Source organism: Diplotaxodon limnothrissa, linkage group LG13 (assembly GCF_057381915.1).
Source record: "Diplotaxodon limnothrissa isolate DT_005_m linkage group LG13, D_limnothrissa_male_GT1.1, whole genome shotgun sequence".
Lineage (NCBI taxonomy): Eukaryota > Metazoa > Chordata > Actinopteri > Cichliformes > Cichlidae > Diplotaxodon > Diplotaxodon limnothrissa.
The window spans coordinates 25,291,719-25,308,818 of NC_140608.1; the positions used below are offsets into that span (position 1 = coordinate 25,291,719).

The following is a 17,100-nucleotide window of genomic DNA, read 5'->3' on the forward strand; positions in this document are numbered from 1 at the left end:
CTCAAGGTATAAAGTGGTAATACTCAACGCTTGCTGGTTAGCTTTAATAGCCTTCTCATAATCGTTTACACAACATCATAGCTGTTAAGTCTTCACTTTCTCCTGATAATTTTTGTTAATTTCATTTGAATTGTTGAATTTTTCTTTTTTTTAAATTATTATTAAATGTTTTTACATATTTTAGCTCATCTTTATTTAAGCCTACGTAGTCTATTTTCATGAATGAAACTGATTTGGACTGCTTGGCCAACAGTGTAGCTATAAAACCTGACATCTCAGCTTTTGCACTAAAACCAGTGGCAGCTGTGGTTTCTGAGTTACAGTATCTCAAGATAATTAATCCCGTAATCGTGAAATAAACTGTTTACCCGGGATCACCGCTTAATTGTCCAATTTAGTTTAGATAACAAACTTTATCCTAAGGATAAAGGGAAGAGCTCTTTAATGAAAGCAGCTTGTAAAGGTCATGGTGTACAGAAGCTTGTTGTCCCAAGATAAGCACACATTTATCATATTTAGACAACAGTTTTTTATTATGTAGCAACAGCGCAGTAATTCAAGTGCAGTCAAGTCATAGGCTTAAAAAGACTGAAAAGCCCCATTTGTCATCTCTGTGGATACGTAATGATATAATTGGGTCATGTCAACCATGAGATTGCAGTTTCAAGTCATGCGAGAGGCCTAAAGATTTGTGTTCTCTTTTGATGTGAGGGTTGCTCTGTGATTGAAGAACAGTAGGATGCAGTGCAACAAGTCCTAAAAGCCTGCTCGCACTCGTGTATTTTTTTCCTGCTGCACTCTTACAGCAGTACGGACTGGCTCCTAAATTTTCTACTCGGAGATTCAACATTTTATTAATGCTCTTCTGACTATGCCATTAATTGTAGATCTCATTAATGCTCATTTGGCTTGTGACAGCCTCCGTATAACATCGGCAGACATACCCGGCCATTGACTGTCACAGCAGCGTGCACAGATCACCAGCATTATAAGAAAAACCATCAGGGAGTTTAAGCGCCATGACTGCATTTTGGAAGCATATTCGACTAAAATGGAAGCACTGTAGGAGGCCGAGTCGCCTTGCTTACTTGTACTTCCCCTTTTGAAGTGCATGAGTCAAGGCACTTAACAAGTGTTTGAAGTCTCAATGTAATGAGAAGAAAAAAGATGATGAAGTGTGTGTGTGAGAGAGAGGAGGAGGAACAGGCTCTGTCCACCTTTGTGTGGGCAGTTATATCAGTTTAGACTGTATAGCACAAAATTGTGCCACTAACTGCGGATATATCACATCAAGGATAAAGGATTTTGTGTGTATGCACGTGACCGAGGTAACAGCTGTGTCTGGGCCAAAGAGGGGGCAATGGTGGACTCTGATAAAGAGACGGGGCAAAGAGACAATGAGAGAGAAGAGGAGGAGGTAGAGACAAAGAGGGAGAATGGGAAAGAAAGCAGATGGGTGTTTTTTGGTGTGGAGCCCTTCCCCTCCCTGCTCCCCCCACCCCAATGTTTTCTCCATGTTGGGCCTGTGTGCCACACCCATGTCTAATAGTGTTAATAATATTCTCTTCACACACCCACCCCAAATCTGTCAGCACACACGGATGTTTCTGCTGGTTTTACTCTTCTTCATTTTAAGACATAAACTTAAAGGGGAGAAGAATAACCAAAGATGATCAGCGGTGTAGTTTCCACTTGTGATAGAACGTAAACATTCTGTTGCACAATCCCTTTACAGTAAATCACAAGTACTTTGACATTAGATTAAGGTCCACTTGTGTGGGATGACAGAGTAATAATCCTTTACGATAACAAACAATGGGGACAAAGTATTTTAGCACTGTAATGTAGTTCACCACAAGCCATTTGCTTGCTCGATCAAGGGGCAATGGTACTGGTCTTTATATGAATTATATTTTATAGAAGATGTAATAATTACCATATAACTACATCTGGTTCATGCACTGGCTATTAAAGTTGGCATTGACCTGTGAAGGGCGAACCCAATGCAGAAGTGTCTTGAACCTACATTCTTTTTAATGACCAGCAGGGGGCGAATACCGTGGTTGCAAAAAACCCGCAGGTTTTGTAGAAGTCTCTGAGAAAACAGTCCTTTGCTCTCTTGCTATATGATCCCAGTAAAAAACGCCCTTTAAATGTTCAAGTCTTAATAAATTTTGATGGTCATCTTATTATAACAACACAAAAAAATTTGTTATCTAATTTGGTAACGACTTAGTGTATCAATCACAAGATTTGCGTTTATAGTCAGATCTCCTCTTGACTTCTAGTTTCAAAAAGTGAAGAGGGCGATGGTGGAAACACTCAGCTCAAGGCTTCACAGCAAAACGTAACAAACCAATGGTTGACCTCACAGTGCCCATCTCCATCTTTTATATACAGCCTATTAGTGGCGACAGATGACGCACTCAAAAACTATATCATTGTTGAGTTAATTATTAAGTCGCTGAATGAAAAAAGCACTGAAGATTTAGTATTTATTTATTTGTTTATTGAAGACCAATTAAAAATAACTCAAAATGACAGTTCGTTTGTAACCATCCAGCTGAATTCCATTCACAAGAATCGAAATTCTTATCCTTATTATCCTGATTCTTTTTCACCCACTCTGGAAGCTGACCCAAATATCAGTAGGCTGATAGTGACAGCGACTGATCGCATTTGTCTCTATGCAGGAAAACTTGTGTATAGAATATAATGCATTCAGAGGGTAATTTTAGAAACACAAATGCACAAATCTGACTGTTTCCACATTTGTAGCTGTGGCACATTCAGTAGAGCATCAGTTAAAGGTGTGAAGACAGGTGTTGTCTTCACAGTCTTCACTAGTTTGTGATGTACATTGGTGGAAATTGCTGGAGCCTATCCCAGCTTAAATAGGGTGAAAGGTGGGCTACATGCTGGATAGGTTGGCAGTCCATTACGGGATTAACACAGAGAGATAAACAACCAAACAATTTGATATATCAATATCAGAATTTTCCTCCCCCTTAAAATAAGCAAATGAAGTATCAGATGGACTCAGTATCAGTAGTAACAGCAATTGTAGCAGTAATAACTGGAAATGTACAGTAGGCTGTTGTTGTAATGGTTGTAGTAATACAAGTAGCAGAGGTGTTAAAGGGTTCAGCAGCCACAGCAATGTGCCTTTAACACAGCAACTAAACTCAAGACTGCTTGCCATGCAGGACCACATTTACTTCAGTGAATAAGTCACCAGCAGATGGTTGGAAGTTGCTGTGATACTTCCTGTATTACTAAGAAAAATACACACCTGAGGACATAATCAATACATTGTTCAGGTCAACGGCACTTATGATTAACAGACACACGAGTGTGAATCAACTGTTGTGCTCGGTGGCATTTTTCAGCTCATGTGTCTGTATGAATTTAGAGAGCCTGATGATATGAAAATGCACCTCGTGTTGTCCTGCTGAGTATAAATGGAACATGATGTTCGTGATCTAATTCTGGTGACTGCCATAATCCCTGTGTTACCACCCAAAGGTGCAACACAGTGATGGATGAAAGCGCGGTGATGGATGGATGCAGCTTCATGCGCTGGGTGTTGAGTTGGACCAGTGAACTCACCGTGAGTCAGGTTCACAGTTATAGTGGCACACACACACACGCACACACACACACGGACACACACAACCTGATATGTGATGAGTAAGTTATCTAGTTCCTGGTCTGACATGAGAACCTCGGAAAAAATGAAATAATTGAATGGCAGGAAAATATGTAGAATCGGAGAGACAAAAACAGAGGCACAGGAAGAAAATTAAGGTTAAGGCATCAGCAAAAACTTTTACTCAGTGAGGGAAATAAAAGAGCAAAGGAGAAATAAATAGATAAATGGAGGGAGGGAGGGATATTGTGGGTGCAGCTCTCTCCAGTTGGTGTTGCTATGGCCCTGCCCTCCCTGCTCACTGAGCCATTTCCTGTTTTTGACCTGAAATCTTTATTTAGAGCCATCCCTCCTCGCTGCTCTGCATTCATGAGTCAACTCAGAGTCCAGAGAGATGAACGCGCTACTAAAATCAGATCTCCATTCACCACAGAAACTACGTATGCACCCTGGCTAACCCACTGGTTATCTGTACAGCAGCCGGGGCTTCATTCGGGTCTGTTTGCATGATTAAGAAACAATAGGACACATCCTTGTTGCCAAAAATAACCATTTCTCTGTCTGATCTGTTGCTTCCACAAGTTCTTCAGTGCTGAATCATTGAACAAGTTCGTTTAAATAATACTATACTTTGTATGTCTCTCAGCACTTATCTAAGCATGAATTTAGACCCTGTTATGCCAGAATTATAAATGAAGCAAGTGGAACATTACATGGTGGAATCAATGGAAGTTGTGTAAAAAGTCGCAGAAGCAAAAGCATTTGATTGTGTATTGAACTGTGATGTCTTTGGAGTTGTGAGAGAAAAGAGACCCCAAAACCTTGGATTGTTGTTTGTCATTCACTCTTATGTCCTATAATCTGGTATACAGAAGAGAAAGAACTAGAAAGTTGATAGGAGTGAAATTTTAGAATTTGTGTCATGAAATTTTCATTGAATATCTGCTAATTACGAGCCAGAGCTTGTTATTGAGTGAAGAGATGTACGAGCCTGAGAAGAAAACGACACAAGACAGAGCTCAGGGAGCTTCTAGCAAATGAAGACTGTAAAGAAAAGACGAACATAGCTGCGGTGGCATCACAAATTGGTTTAAAGTCTTGATGTGCCATTTTAGGTATCAGATTCTTGTTTTCTTTTTCTCTTTTTCCAAACTAAACATAACCACATTTGGAAAACAGTGTGGAGCTGTTAGTATCAGCTGATACTATGATTGGCTGGCTAGCTTCGTTGGAAAAATGAGGGAGTAATTCAGTGTATAAGTGCAATTGCTTTTGCCAGTGTTAGCTGCTGTTAGCCTCTGTTAGCTGCAGTTAGTGATACATTTCTTAAAGTGGATCTTGCATTGTTGGACTCGGACATGTATATAACAAATAAACTCTTATACGATGCAATCAATCAAACAAAACTGCAGTTTTGAATATTAACTTGGATAATGTTTAGCCAGCATGTTGTCAACTGTCTAAAGACAGATGGGTCTCATGTCTAGTCTGCAGGTAGCGTTGCCTCTTTCGTTTGTGTTTTTGCATCTTTGGTAACGGGGACGCCATCTCAGATGATAAAGCATATGTGTTTTATTTGCCTGAATGGTATGCGAGCACCTAAGAGATCTCATCTCCTCTGCCTTTGGCGTAATGCGTGCATGTAGTAGCCACGTATAATATGCGATTGGCAGAACAGCGATGTCCACTGCTATCAAGATAGCTTTACTAGATTATTTCTAGGTTTATGACAATTAATCAGTTTGCTGGAAAACATTGTTACAGACTCATCACTGAATACTTGTGAGTACAATATTATTTTTATTATTATTATTAAATAACCAAAAAATAACTTGATTGCCATTTCTTTTATTTCTCAGTTAGACTAACCTGTTTCATATAACATGTGGTTTTAAAAAATCATTAAAAAAACCTGATAGCCAAAATGCCGAGCTTAAACTTACGGGACGGGACTTTACTAAACAATGAGTGACACTGTAATTTGTGTCCACCTATATTTACAGCCTCTTTGCTGCTTGTTAGAATTGAGCTGTAGCATAGCTTACATTGTCATCACCAAAGTTTCTAAACCAAATATCTTGAAAAGATGCACAGGTGACTTTTATTGTGTACTTCCTGGTGTGAGCAGTGTACCTTAAAGGTCTAATTCCTGTTTTTGCCACCTTTAAAACCACAGAAACTGACAGTTGGTATCTGGAAACACTGAGGTCCAGTAGATGGAAATACAACAAGTTGATTAAAGGCTGCCCTAGGAACATGCCGCCTGTCTTAAAAAAGTGTTATGAGGCTATATTAGGGCACAACTGGGCAGCGTGCAACAGAGGGCATCGTGCCCATTTTGTGCCTCAGGATGCGCCGGTGAACTGGTGTTTTTGTCTGCACGGAGCAGACTGCCGGGTTTTGTTTGAGTTTACCGGACATCACCCTGCCATCTGCTGCAGAGTAGGATGGATGTCAGTAACCAGCTAAAAGGCACCGGCCGTGCACTCTTCATTTCCGTCACCACTGACTACTGTAGTATTAATCAAGGAATAAATGAATGAATTTCATCTTTTTAATGCATTCGACAATATGAAATAGCGAAAAAAATCTGAAACGAGTATAAAATTGCTTACATATAAGGAGCCTTGACAATGCATTAATTTCGTTTCTAATGTTATTAATGTTTAATTAACTAGTCTTACACTGAGTGGGAGAGAGAAGGCACAGCGTTAAGACATTGTGTGTGTTTGTGTGTGTGTGTGAGAGAGCGAGTGAGTGTGTGGGTGGAAGGGTGGGCGGGGCAAAGTTGACGATGCTGCCTTTCGGGGCAGCTGTTCGGTTTCAGCTTCTCTTGTGGCGTTCAAGTGTTCCTCGTAAATATATGAACCATGACAAAAATGGATTCTGGCATAACGGTAATTATGCAGTTGTTAAATTAAAGTGGCATCGGGAGTGTAACTGATGCTCAATGGAAAGCCACTTCCAGAAACTCAATTCCATCTAACAAGGAAAGGATGCGTATTTGTTAAGGGCTGTGTATTCTTACTACACATTTTGTCGATCCGTCAAAGTGAAACTTTTAAAAAGAAAATATATCAGCCCTCCTAAGTATCCGATAGTAGATTTTCATGTGTACCACATAACCCTAACAAACTCGTTTTTTTTCGGAAAATGACACTAAAGTGCGGGACATTAGCGCACGTGCTTTTCACCTCGCGAGCGGGTCCGGCAGCTCTTGAAGGCAGCAGCGTTCCTGTAAGCGGAGGCAGTTTTCTCCTCCTATCAGCGCCATTGTGTGACAGAGTCTCCGGGAGCTCGGACGGACTGGTTTTCTGTAGGCGACGGGACTGTTTAAATACCCTCCATGTTACTCTTTAAACACCCGGCGGACCTGGATGCGGTAAGACGTCGTTTCTCACATTTTAAAGAGCAAAGCAAAAAACACGCCGAACAAGTATGTTAAATTTCGGCGTGACTGTGTAATTTATTGGTAATGAATAATAGAAACGATGAGGGCTAGTGTTTCAGGGCTGCTGCGGGGTAGCTGAGTCTTGTTGAAAAAAGTTTCACTATTAATATTTGCAATTACCAGTTCGCTCTGTACTTCCACGGACCGTCGTTCTCTCTGTTATACAAACTCAGTCCAGCTGACAGAGTCGAGCCAGCAGCCGCCACTTCTGAGTTGGTCTGTCCGATAAACTTTTCAGTCCTCAAAATACACTGAAGGCTTTCACTGAAGAAAAACGTGAAATAAATAGACAGGTTATCTTTGACTACTGTTTATCTACAGTTAATTTGAACATTTGGCTGTAAAAAATGACACAAGTCGGTGTCAACACACTTACGTTTAATTGGCAATCAAACAAACATGTAAAGTCAACTTAGTAGAAGTGAGTTGCCAACAACAAGACATAAAAGTCAGGTTTGATGATTGAGTATATTTCAATGGTATTTATTTTATAATGTGTTATTATATATATATATATATATATATATATATATATATATATATATATATATATATATATATATATATATATATATACACACACACAACACATACATATATGTATGTATATATATATGTGTGTGTGTATATATATATATATATATATATATATATATATACACACACACACACATACATATATGTATGTATATATATATGTGTGTGTGTATATGTATATATATATATATACATATACACACAACACATACATATATGTATGTATATATATATGTGTGTGTGTATATATATATATATATATACACACACACACACATACATATATGTATGTATATATATATATATATATATATATATATATATATATATATATATACACACACAACACATACATATATGTATGTATATATATATGTGTGTGTGTATATATATATATATATATATATACACACACACACATACATATATGTATGTATATATATATGTGTGTGTGTGTATATATATATATATATATATATATATATATATATGTATATATGTGTGTGTGTGTGTGTGTGTGTGTGTATACACAACTGCCACTCTTCCACTTCCTCGTAATCCCGTCATACAAAACTTGGCTGCAGTTCGGCAACGTTCAGCAGAGGGCGCTGAGGAGCCAGTCCTCAATCTATTGTGTGAGCTACTTGAATAAATTATTTAAATAAAGTAATTAATTACATTGGCTTCTTAAGGAAAAGAACGCATTTTAATTTGGACAAAAAGACACTTAAGTCCTTTTGGCTTTCCTAATAGGAAGCTACTAGCGTTCTTCTATTCCATGCTGATTGATCCATTAAAGGATTTATGAAATGATAAACAATGGCTAGACATGTAGAACTGTTAAGAAATTGACCTATGTCTAAGCAGCAGTTGGTTGTGGTTGCTGGTTTGTGTCTTAAGTGAAAATCGTAGAGTGGCTCTTGGTACTGTGACATGCCTTAACACTCCCAGAAAGGCTTTTTGGTGAAATCAAAACCTGGAAACAAAACAAAGTTTCAGCTCCATAGGGCTTCCACTCATTCTGGACTATCTCGTGAGCCCCCCGCTACGATATCCTGCTATTGGCTACCTTTGTGAGACGTAGTGTTGGACACCAGTGAAGCAGTGAACTGTGTTTCTTAAACCTAAGTTAGTGTAGCTGTTGTGGTAAAGTTGAGGGGCCTCTAACTTTCATAAGAAGCACCACAACACATACGAGAACTCCTCTAATGACAGCAACTCCTCACTTTTTGGTTGTGACCTGCAAGCTGTGCATCAGCCATGTCAGAGGTACTTACTTTGCGCTCACAAGTACCCACAACATAGACCTAGCATCAGACCACAGACAGTCAGCAGATGTGCTGCAGAGTTATACAACTGTAAATGAGCAGAAAACCACACAGGGGGAGAGAGGAAAGCCTAGTTTTTACTGAATGGGGAAGTCCTCAGGAGGTCTCCAAATTCCAGGTAGGGTCTAGAGTCCATTTAATATTTCCAAATTGTACTATTTGGTTTACTGGAGCATTTCCAGTTCCGGAAAAAACAATCCTGATTTTATTTTTGCACCCAGGCAGCTCGTTCAGCTCATGCTGCCATGTCCAGAACAAATGCATCAGCATCGAGCTGGGAGGAAAACATTAAAGCTCAGAGAGCCTGGATGTTGCAGAAGACATGACAGCTGCAGGCTTTTATTTTGAATCTGTAAGACCTGATAATAACAGAGTTTGATGCATGAGGGGTGGTTAATGTAGGTGAGCTGTATACCTTTAGCATGTGTGAGCGGTGCAGTAGCAAGGCTTGGTTTGTGCTGATGAGGATTATATTCAAGTAATACGGGTGCTGTCTGCAGTTGAAACGATGACACTCGCAGTACTGAAGCTGGTGCTGCTGTAACAAGGTGGGCACTGTGGTAAAAAGGCAGATTTTTGCCATGATGTGGCGCGTGCTGCAGTAATAAGGCGCATACTGCAGTAATAAGGTGGGTACTATTTCACACCCGATGACCAGACATGTCAACGCTGTAGATTTCTGCAGTTTCAGAGGCTTTGTCACTGGAAGTGTCAAGCTGTTTTCTCCCTCGGTGGCTCAGTGGAGAGAGTGGAGCGCTCAACAGCATGTAGACATGTCTGCTGACCTAAATCTGCTCTCTTCTTCTGCCTTTTATTTATAGACTTAAGTGTGCGTCTGTGTGTGTGTGTGTGTGTGAGAGAGAGAGAGAGACAGACAGACAGAGAGAGTCAGTTTGTGCATGAATATAAAAAATTACCAGAAATTTGAGAAACACACGCTCACTTTTTGTGCTTGTTCATTGTGTGCTACTGCATAGTTCTTTAGGAAGTGGAAAATGGTGAACTGTCCCTTTAACAGAAGTGAGCAAAGTTATGATGTTATATAAAAAAGGCACCTGACATGGCTGTCTTTTATGATTGACATAGGGTCCAGTGTACTGACTGGGGGGCCCTGAGTGGCAAAGCCCCTCTGAAATGTGTCATATCAGTTCAGCTATGTGCAGAAATTAGGGAAGGAAACAAGGAGGCTGGATCCCCTTTTTCTGGGAAAAACTGTGAATGCATGTTTTTTTTATTAATATAAAAAGTTTTGGCACCTGTTGAAGAAGTTTTGGTTTCCCATAAAAAGGAAAATCACCTGGATTGAGACACAAAACATGCTTTAAACGCTCCTGTGGATTTAAGCTTTAATATATTCTTAGTTGCTAGTTACACCTACATTAATAACAAGGTTTTATGTGCTATGTGTTCTATTTTTCGCACCTCATATTATAATCTAATCCAAACTTCAACTAAATACTACCAGCTAGGTGTGTCTAATAAACAGGCTACTGAATATAGCTTTATCATGAGTCCAGGGGGAAGAAAGTGACTCTGTTGCTTTGTCCCTGAACTTCGGACTTCTTTTTCACTGTTCTTTTACCTTAACACTGCGAGTAATGTTGGTGGTCCGAACTAGAGCATGTGAAAATCTCTTAAGTAACTTTAGACTTTTCAAACACTGTGAATGTGTGACTTTGATTTATGTAGTCAAACATGAATCTGAAAAATGAATTCTGATGCATTTAAAGCCCAGAAATGAAGTATTTGCGGCATCAGCGAGGTCCTCAAGACTTTTTGTTTTAGCATCACTTCACAAAAAGGGTTAAAATGCAACCTGTGCTTGCCGTGCCAGTACTCTCTCACACACACATGCGCACACACACCGGTGCTTCTTTATTAATGGGATGTTGCATGTTGTCCAGTTGGAGCTGCAGTGTTTTGTAACCATGTCCGTCATTATGTAAGAGATCATAGTGAATTCCCTGTCTGATACCCAGCTGACCTCTGTCATGTGAGTGTTTATGATCACTATGAGACACACACACACACACGCACGCACGCACGCACGCACACACACACACACACACACACACACACACACACACATACAGATGGACATTGTTTCCAGCAGTATGATTGGCTTATTTATTTTGCTTTGGACGCTCTACTACCATCTGTCCTCCCTCCTTGTTGTTCCACAAAAGCACTCAGGAACATTTTTTTCCCAGGGATTTGAAAATAAAAGTGTTTTCCAGATTAAGGATGTCTTGTATAAATGGAATTTGTTGGGCCACAACTGACCTCTTATTCAAAATATTATGATAAAATTACACTGCACAATTGCACTTGAATTTGCTGGAGGTGAAATCACAAATGGAATGGCCTTCGCTTCTGTAATCAACCTTTTTTCACCTTCTCCACATCTTCTTTTTAAACCACATGTGCAAGGTGAACCTTGGCTTGCTTAATGAAAAGTCTTTTGGGGAATGACATACGTGTGTTTTCTTCTTTTATTAGAGGTCAATGAAAAAGAGAACATTTAAGGGAGAAGAAAAGGCAGCAAGGCGTTGATAAGGATTTTCAATGATTGTCGATGCTTATGAGTAATTGGGGCACGCCTCAGCGCATGTGTGCAAGCACTCAAATATGTCAGAAAACCGGTATTCTTACAGTAGTAGACAGAGCAGGAGCAGTATCAGCTGTAGTAGCTTGTATCGTCATAGTGTAATTGTATCTTAAGTTGTGTGTGGAAGTGTAGAAGCTGGTGAGTGTAGTCAGTCTGGTCAGGCCAGAACTACACCATCTCTTCCTCTGGGTTTTGTCTGGAATGTGTTTACTAGTTCTGCATTGTGTGTGTGTGTGTGTGTGTGTGTGTGTGTGTGTGTGTGTGTGTGTGTGTGTGTGTGTGTGTTTGTGTGTGAGTGTGAGTGAGAGAGGAAAAAAGAGGGAGACACAGAGGAGTGAGTTGGACAGCGTTGTCCTCATGTGCAGAGCTGGGTGCATTACAGTGAGGAAGAACGGGATGGCGCAGTCATGCCTGCAGACTGCTGTCGAACACGCGTCCAACTTTGACTGCTTTCTTGCTCGACCTGCAGGAGTGTAGTGGAGTGTTTGCACTTTGTGCATCTAGAGAACCTGAAATAGCCCGATGTGGAGGTGAGGGGGTGGGAGGGGTGGATGCGCAGCTGAGGCATGGAAACCAGCGTATCCGGTTACAGGATCATAATATCACTGCAGAGTCCATCCACTAGCACTGCACTACTGCACAACACACACTCACTACAGTCAGCTCTCGGAGTACCATGCACAGCCCGCACGTCTGTGCGTTTACAGGCTAACATGCACTTCCACACAGCAGAGCTCACCTCTGCATGTAAAAAAAGCTCTACATGGTCCTTTACTGTGATTTTGGGATTCGATTCACACCATGCTCTTTATTTGTTCATGCAAAGTCATCCCTTCTTATCGGTCATCTTTTCCTCTTCGCTTCATATGATTGTTTTACTAGAAAGGCCACTTTTCTGAAAGCTTTGTCAGCTTTTAATGTAATCATATCTTTATCACACGCTTAGCTGCAAGCACCTATCAGATTGTAAATTTCACGTTAAGGTGCTATTTGATTGTAGCGTGGTTCTATCAGTTGCAGTAAATCCTTCCTTTATGAAGTAGACGAGCCCAAAGACATTCAGGGGGCCAGCCCAGTGTGTGGTTAGCTCTTGGTTTTGTATCAGGATATTTGGTGATATTTTACGCTGCAGGCAACACCAAAGAAATGCTTCTTTTGACAAATGTTTTTCTCATGAATCTGATGACTCTGATAGGAGTAATTGTTTATGTATTGATTTGGATTTGTTTGGCATATTTTGCAAAGGCAAGGAGAAAAGGATTAAACGCAATAAATAAACAGTTTTTGTTTGCCTTACTTAGATATTGGACTTTGAGTAAAGTTTTGTCTACTTTGTATCGTCTGCCTCTGATATGATGATGGTTGTAACCTTTCACAGAGTATTGTTACTTCTGTAACTACTGATTTTGTTTTGCAACTCTGTATCAAATGTAATGTAGTGAGTACAAGGGGAAAATTAGTTCTATTTTTGACCTTCAGAACTGCAGCTTGTTGTATTTCTACTCAAAGCTTCTTTGCTTTGAAGGTCGGAATATACCTTTTACTATGTTTACCTCATGGGAAAAAGGTCGTTTTAATACCTTACTTTGCAAGACAGCTAACAGTGATTCACGTCGTCACAATGACCTTGAATAAAGATCGCGGCTCCATTTTAGAGCGTAGCACTCCTCCACGGCTATGCTTTATCACTTCGACTCATTTATGACCTGTTTTTCTTCCCCTTGTGCGGTCATATCTAGACATGGCTCATAGAGAGTAGGATGGTGCTGGGCCTGTGAACTTTGACAGCCGTCGGAACGGGGAGGTGGAGGGTGTGATGTAAATGCTGAAGGGCGGATGAAAAAGAACGACTGAGAAGAAGTAAAATTCCAGAAAGTGAGCGAAGAAGATGTGGAGTAGAAGGAAAGGGAAGAGGAGGATAATGAAGTGGAATGTAAGGGGTGGGGCACCTCTGGTATGTCAGCCCTGCACTCAGTGTGTGCGAATGTGTGTGTGTGTGTGTGTGTGTGTGAGCCTAAACACCCCACCATGACTCAGTGAGTCAGACATGCGCAGCTGCTTCAGCTCTCAATCACACACCCGCAAAATGCTTTGAAACTATCTCTGTTGCTCTCTCTTTGATTCTCTGTTTCTGTCTCTCTCTGACACTCTCTGATTCGCCATTTCCCTGGAAGATCCACAAGCAGCTGCAGTGGGTGGAGAGGCTGCTTTTTTAAATTAACACACACACAAATGTTAAAAATCAGTCATTCATTTTTGAATGAACTCCCAACAATTTCTTTACTGCAGTAAAGAAACACATAGTTTAAAAAAATGTGTTGATTTTTCAAACTATTTCTTTGTGGATTAGTGTTGACACACAAAGGCTGTTTAGAAAAGATTCATGGAGCTTCTGGGACTGAAAGGTGAAGACAATGCTGTGGTGCATTAATCCTGCATTCTTTCTATTGGCCAGCAGGGGGCAACTCCTCTGGTTTCAAAGAGTTTTGTTGAATAAGTCTATGGAAAACTGGCCCAACTAACACTCAGTCATCACGGTTTCAAAAAAAATGGCAACACTGAAAATGCTCAAGTTGAGACACCACAAACTAGCGGATGAAATCTTAGAGGTCCTCTCTCTATCAGCACAGAGCAAGCAAGGCTTAGCCTAACATCTTGAGGATAATTATAATTTAACAAAAAACAGACAGAGTTTAAGAGACTACTTGAAAACACCTGATGCACATCATGAAGCTAATGAAGCATCTGCCCAAACTCAGACTGCTGAAAAGTGTGCCATGCAGATAGATAGAGCAAGCTTTTCCTCCAAGGCTGGCTATCTCTGGACTCTCTCTCACCTGGGGCTGAAGCAGTGGGGTGTTTAGTGGTCTCTCTTTCATCTGATGATGGCTGTCTAAACTATAGCAACCAGCCCAGCCTTTAATCCAGTGTGTCCTCCACAGCTCACCGGATTTTTAAATAGCAATGTTATTTTTCGTAACATGATCAAGAAAAGTCCTCATTTAATTTTTTTGTGAACAGCTTTTGTTTTTGTTTTATTATCAAGGTCACTATGACATATATAACAAAGAAGTCTAACATTAAAACAAAAGTAAAAATGTAGTTTGTTTTCTTTGCTGTTTTTCAGATTTTTGTCCACATATATGATATACAAACTATAATTTAATAATAAAGACAATCCTACAGTTTTCAGATGTCTTGCTTTTGAGGGGAACAGCTTGATGAGAATAAGTGAATAAGCCAGGACTAGTTCATACAAAATAAAATGTTAATACTTCTGATTCTCCACACTTGAAGAGCTGGCTGTCACAAGAATGGAGGAGATGTGATATCGTTTATAGGTGGAGAAATTCATAGTTTTCATACGTGCACTCAAAAAAATTGAATCAACATGAAACAATTAGGGAAAGGATTTTTTAATGTGATTAAATTGCTGTATTTTCGTTTTATACAATTCTGTTATTCCAACTTAAAGTATTTGAGTTGGACCAACTTAGTTAATTAATGATGAATCAACTTATTTACTGCAGTTGAGTCCAATTTAATAAAGCTTTGTAATGTGCATCTTTTTTTCCCTCCAGTTGAATGGATTTATAACAAATTTCACACAGCAGTCACTCCATACTAAAAAAAGAAGTAGGGAAGTTATGATTTCAAGGCTTGATACAGAATTTTCTTTATGTTTTTGTCCTTGGTGGGTGCATAGCTGCAATTATTTAAAACCAGATATATATGAAAATGTTCGTCGTCAGACTAAGACTTTTAACAGGTTAAACCACAATAAATAGCCACAATAAATAGCAATAGCATGTAGCCTAACATCCTGTAACAACAGCGAAATGTTACCAACAACCTGTGTATGTTCACCCAACAGTCTGAACCAACAGATCTGTAAGGTCTCAATAATGATGCAACTGGGGGTTCAGTGCCTGGCCCTAAAGCAACCGAGCAGCAGTGATTTGCTAGAGGGAGGAGAAAATGTTGCTCATTTCCCTCCCACCGTACCAGAGCAGTCTCACCTCCTCTTCTACTTCCTCTTCTCACTTTTTCCCCTCCTCCTCCTTGTCTTCCTCCTCTTCCTTCCTGCTCCGCCCCCATCCCCCTTCCCTCCCCTTCTCCACCAACACCACCACCTATCCCCCCCACACCCCCCACCTTCCCTCCAGTTCTTTGTCATCTCTTTGGGTGAATTCCCAGCTGACTCTGTTTGTCATGGCAACCAACCAGTCGTGGTGACTGGGCCTGCAGCTCCTGCTTCCTGTGTGTGTGTGTGTGTGTGTGTGTGTGTGTGTGTGTGTGTGTGTGTGTGTGTGTGTGTGTGTGAGGAATGAAGAGACGCATGCGCAGTGTGTATGTGTGTAGACAGCGGCTGGCTGCTTGAGCCTGTCAGCCTGGATTAAAGTCAAACATACTGCAGCAATGCCTTTCTTTCTTTCTTTCTTTTTTGCAGCACAGAAACAATTCAGTAGATACATGTATCTCTTAAAGCTAATATGTTTATTCAGGGAATTTCGTGCAATAATCTCTCTCAGCCGTTTTTCTCCTACTGTCCCCCCACCACGTCCTACTTAGTAACTCGGTGTGCTATTCTAATGTGGCACGAGGAGGGAGAGTGGAGGGGGTGGGCTTTAAATCTGGCCTCTGATCCTGTGGTACAGCAGGGAGCGCTGCTATTACATAACTTCTTGTTTGTGTGTGTGTGTGTGTGTGTGTGTGTGTGTGTGTGTGTGTGTGTGCTGGGCCTTAGTGTGCAGTGGTGAGGCTCCCAATGCAGCTGCTTATGGTTTCAATATATGTGTTTTTTTAAAATCCCCTGTCACAGTAAGCTCGTTGCGTTTAAGCAGCTTCTTGAATCACGCCAGTTAAGCTGCTATGCTTCAGTCTGAAAACTTCACTGTGGAGTATGTCAGTGTTTTAGTGAGATGAAGTTGGGTTTGATGATCATTTTATACTGTAATCCAGTTGGGATGCTGGATTTTGCTCACCATAAGAATATATCCCTCAATTGCAAGATGAGAATTTTCTTTTCTTTTCTTTTTTTTAGAATATCAGAGTTGTTTTGAGGTGTATTGTGGGGAACAAACCAGAACATGACTCTACTTACAGAGCAGGGAAACGTCCACTAGTGAGAGGAAGTAACTAGGACTGTGAAAAACTAGCTATTTATTAAGGAGTGATAGTTTATTAATGACTTTTTTTTTAAAAAGAAAAAGAAAAAGTTGAATAGTCACAAAAGTTCAATAACCTGAAAAGAGAATTGACACTTGTGTCTGGTCAGTGTAATCAGTGATTGTTGAGTAGGCCAAACCACAGTTGCTTATAAAGTGGACCTATTATGCTTTCCCTGTTTTTCGGTCATGTTTGCTTTCACAGTGCTGGATCATCACATTAAAATGGGCAAAGTCTAAACTCTAAACAGACATTTTTTTTCTACTCTCAGTTTTGTGTGATGTCAGTAACATCCAGCGATAAGACAGCTAAACCCTAATGTTAGCAAAGCTATATGCGTCTTCAATAATCTCTCCTC

At 40.2% G+C, this 17,100-nt stretch overlaps 1 protein-coding gene across 2 annotated transcripts in view; it reads left to right on the top strand.

Moving 5' to 3' along the window:
• sertad2b (SERTA domain containing 2b) overlaps nucleotides 1–17,100 on the top strand; it is a 42,136-nt gene that overhangs the window by 20,988 nt on the left and 4,048 nt on the right. Inside the window, exon 1 of one of the 2 annotated variants that reach the window (XM_085369579.1) lies at nucleotides 6,886–7,031. The exons of the other annotated variant lie outside the window; for it this stretch is intronic. Coding sequence (XP_085225705.1) covers nucleotides 7,027–7,031 — 5 coding nt within the window. The 5' untranslated portion in view covers nucleotides 6,886–7,026. Of the gene's footprint in view, nucleotides 1–6,885; nucleotides 7,032–17,100 lie in introns of those variants that run through there. 2 annotated transcript variants of the gene reach the window in all.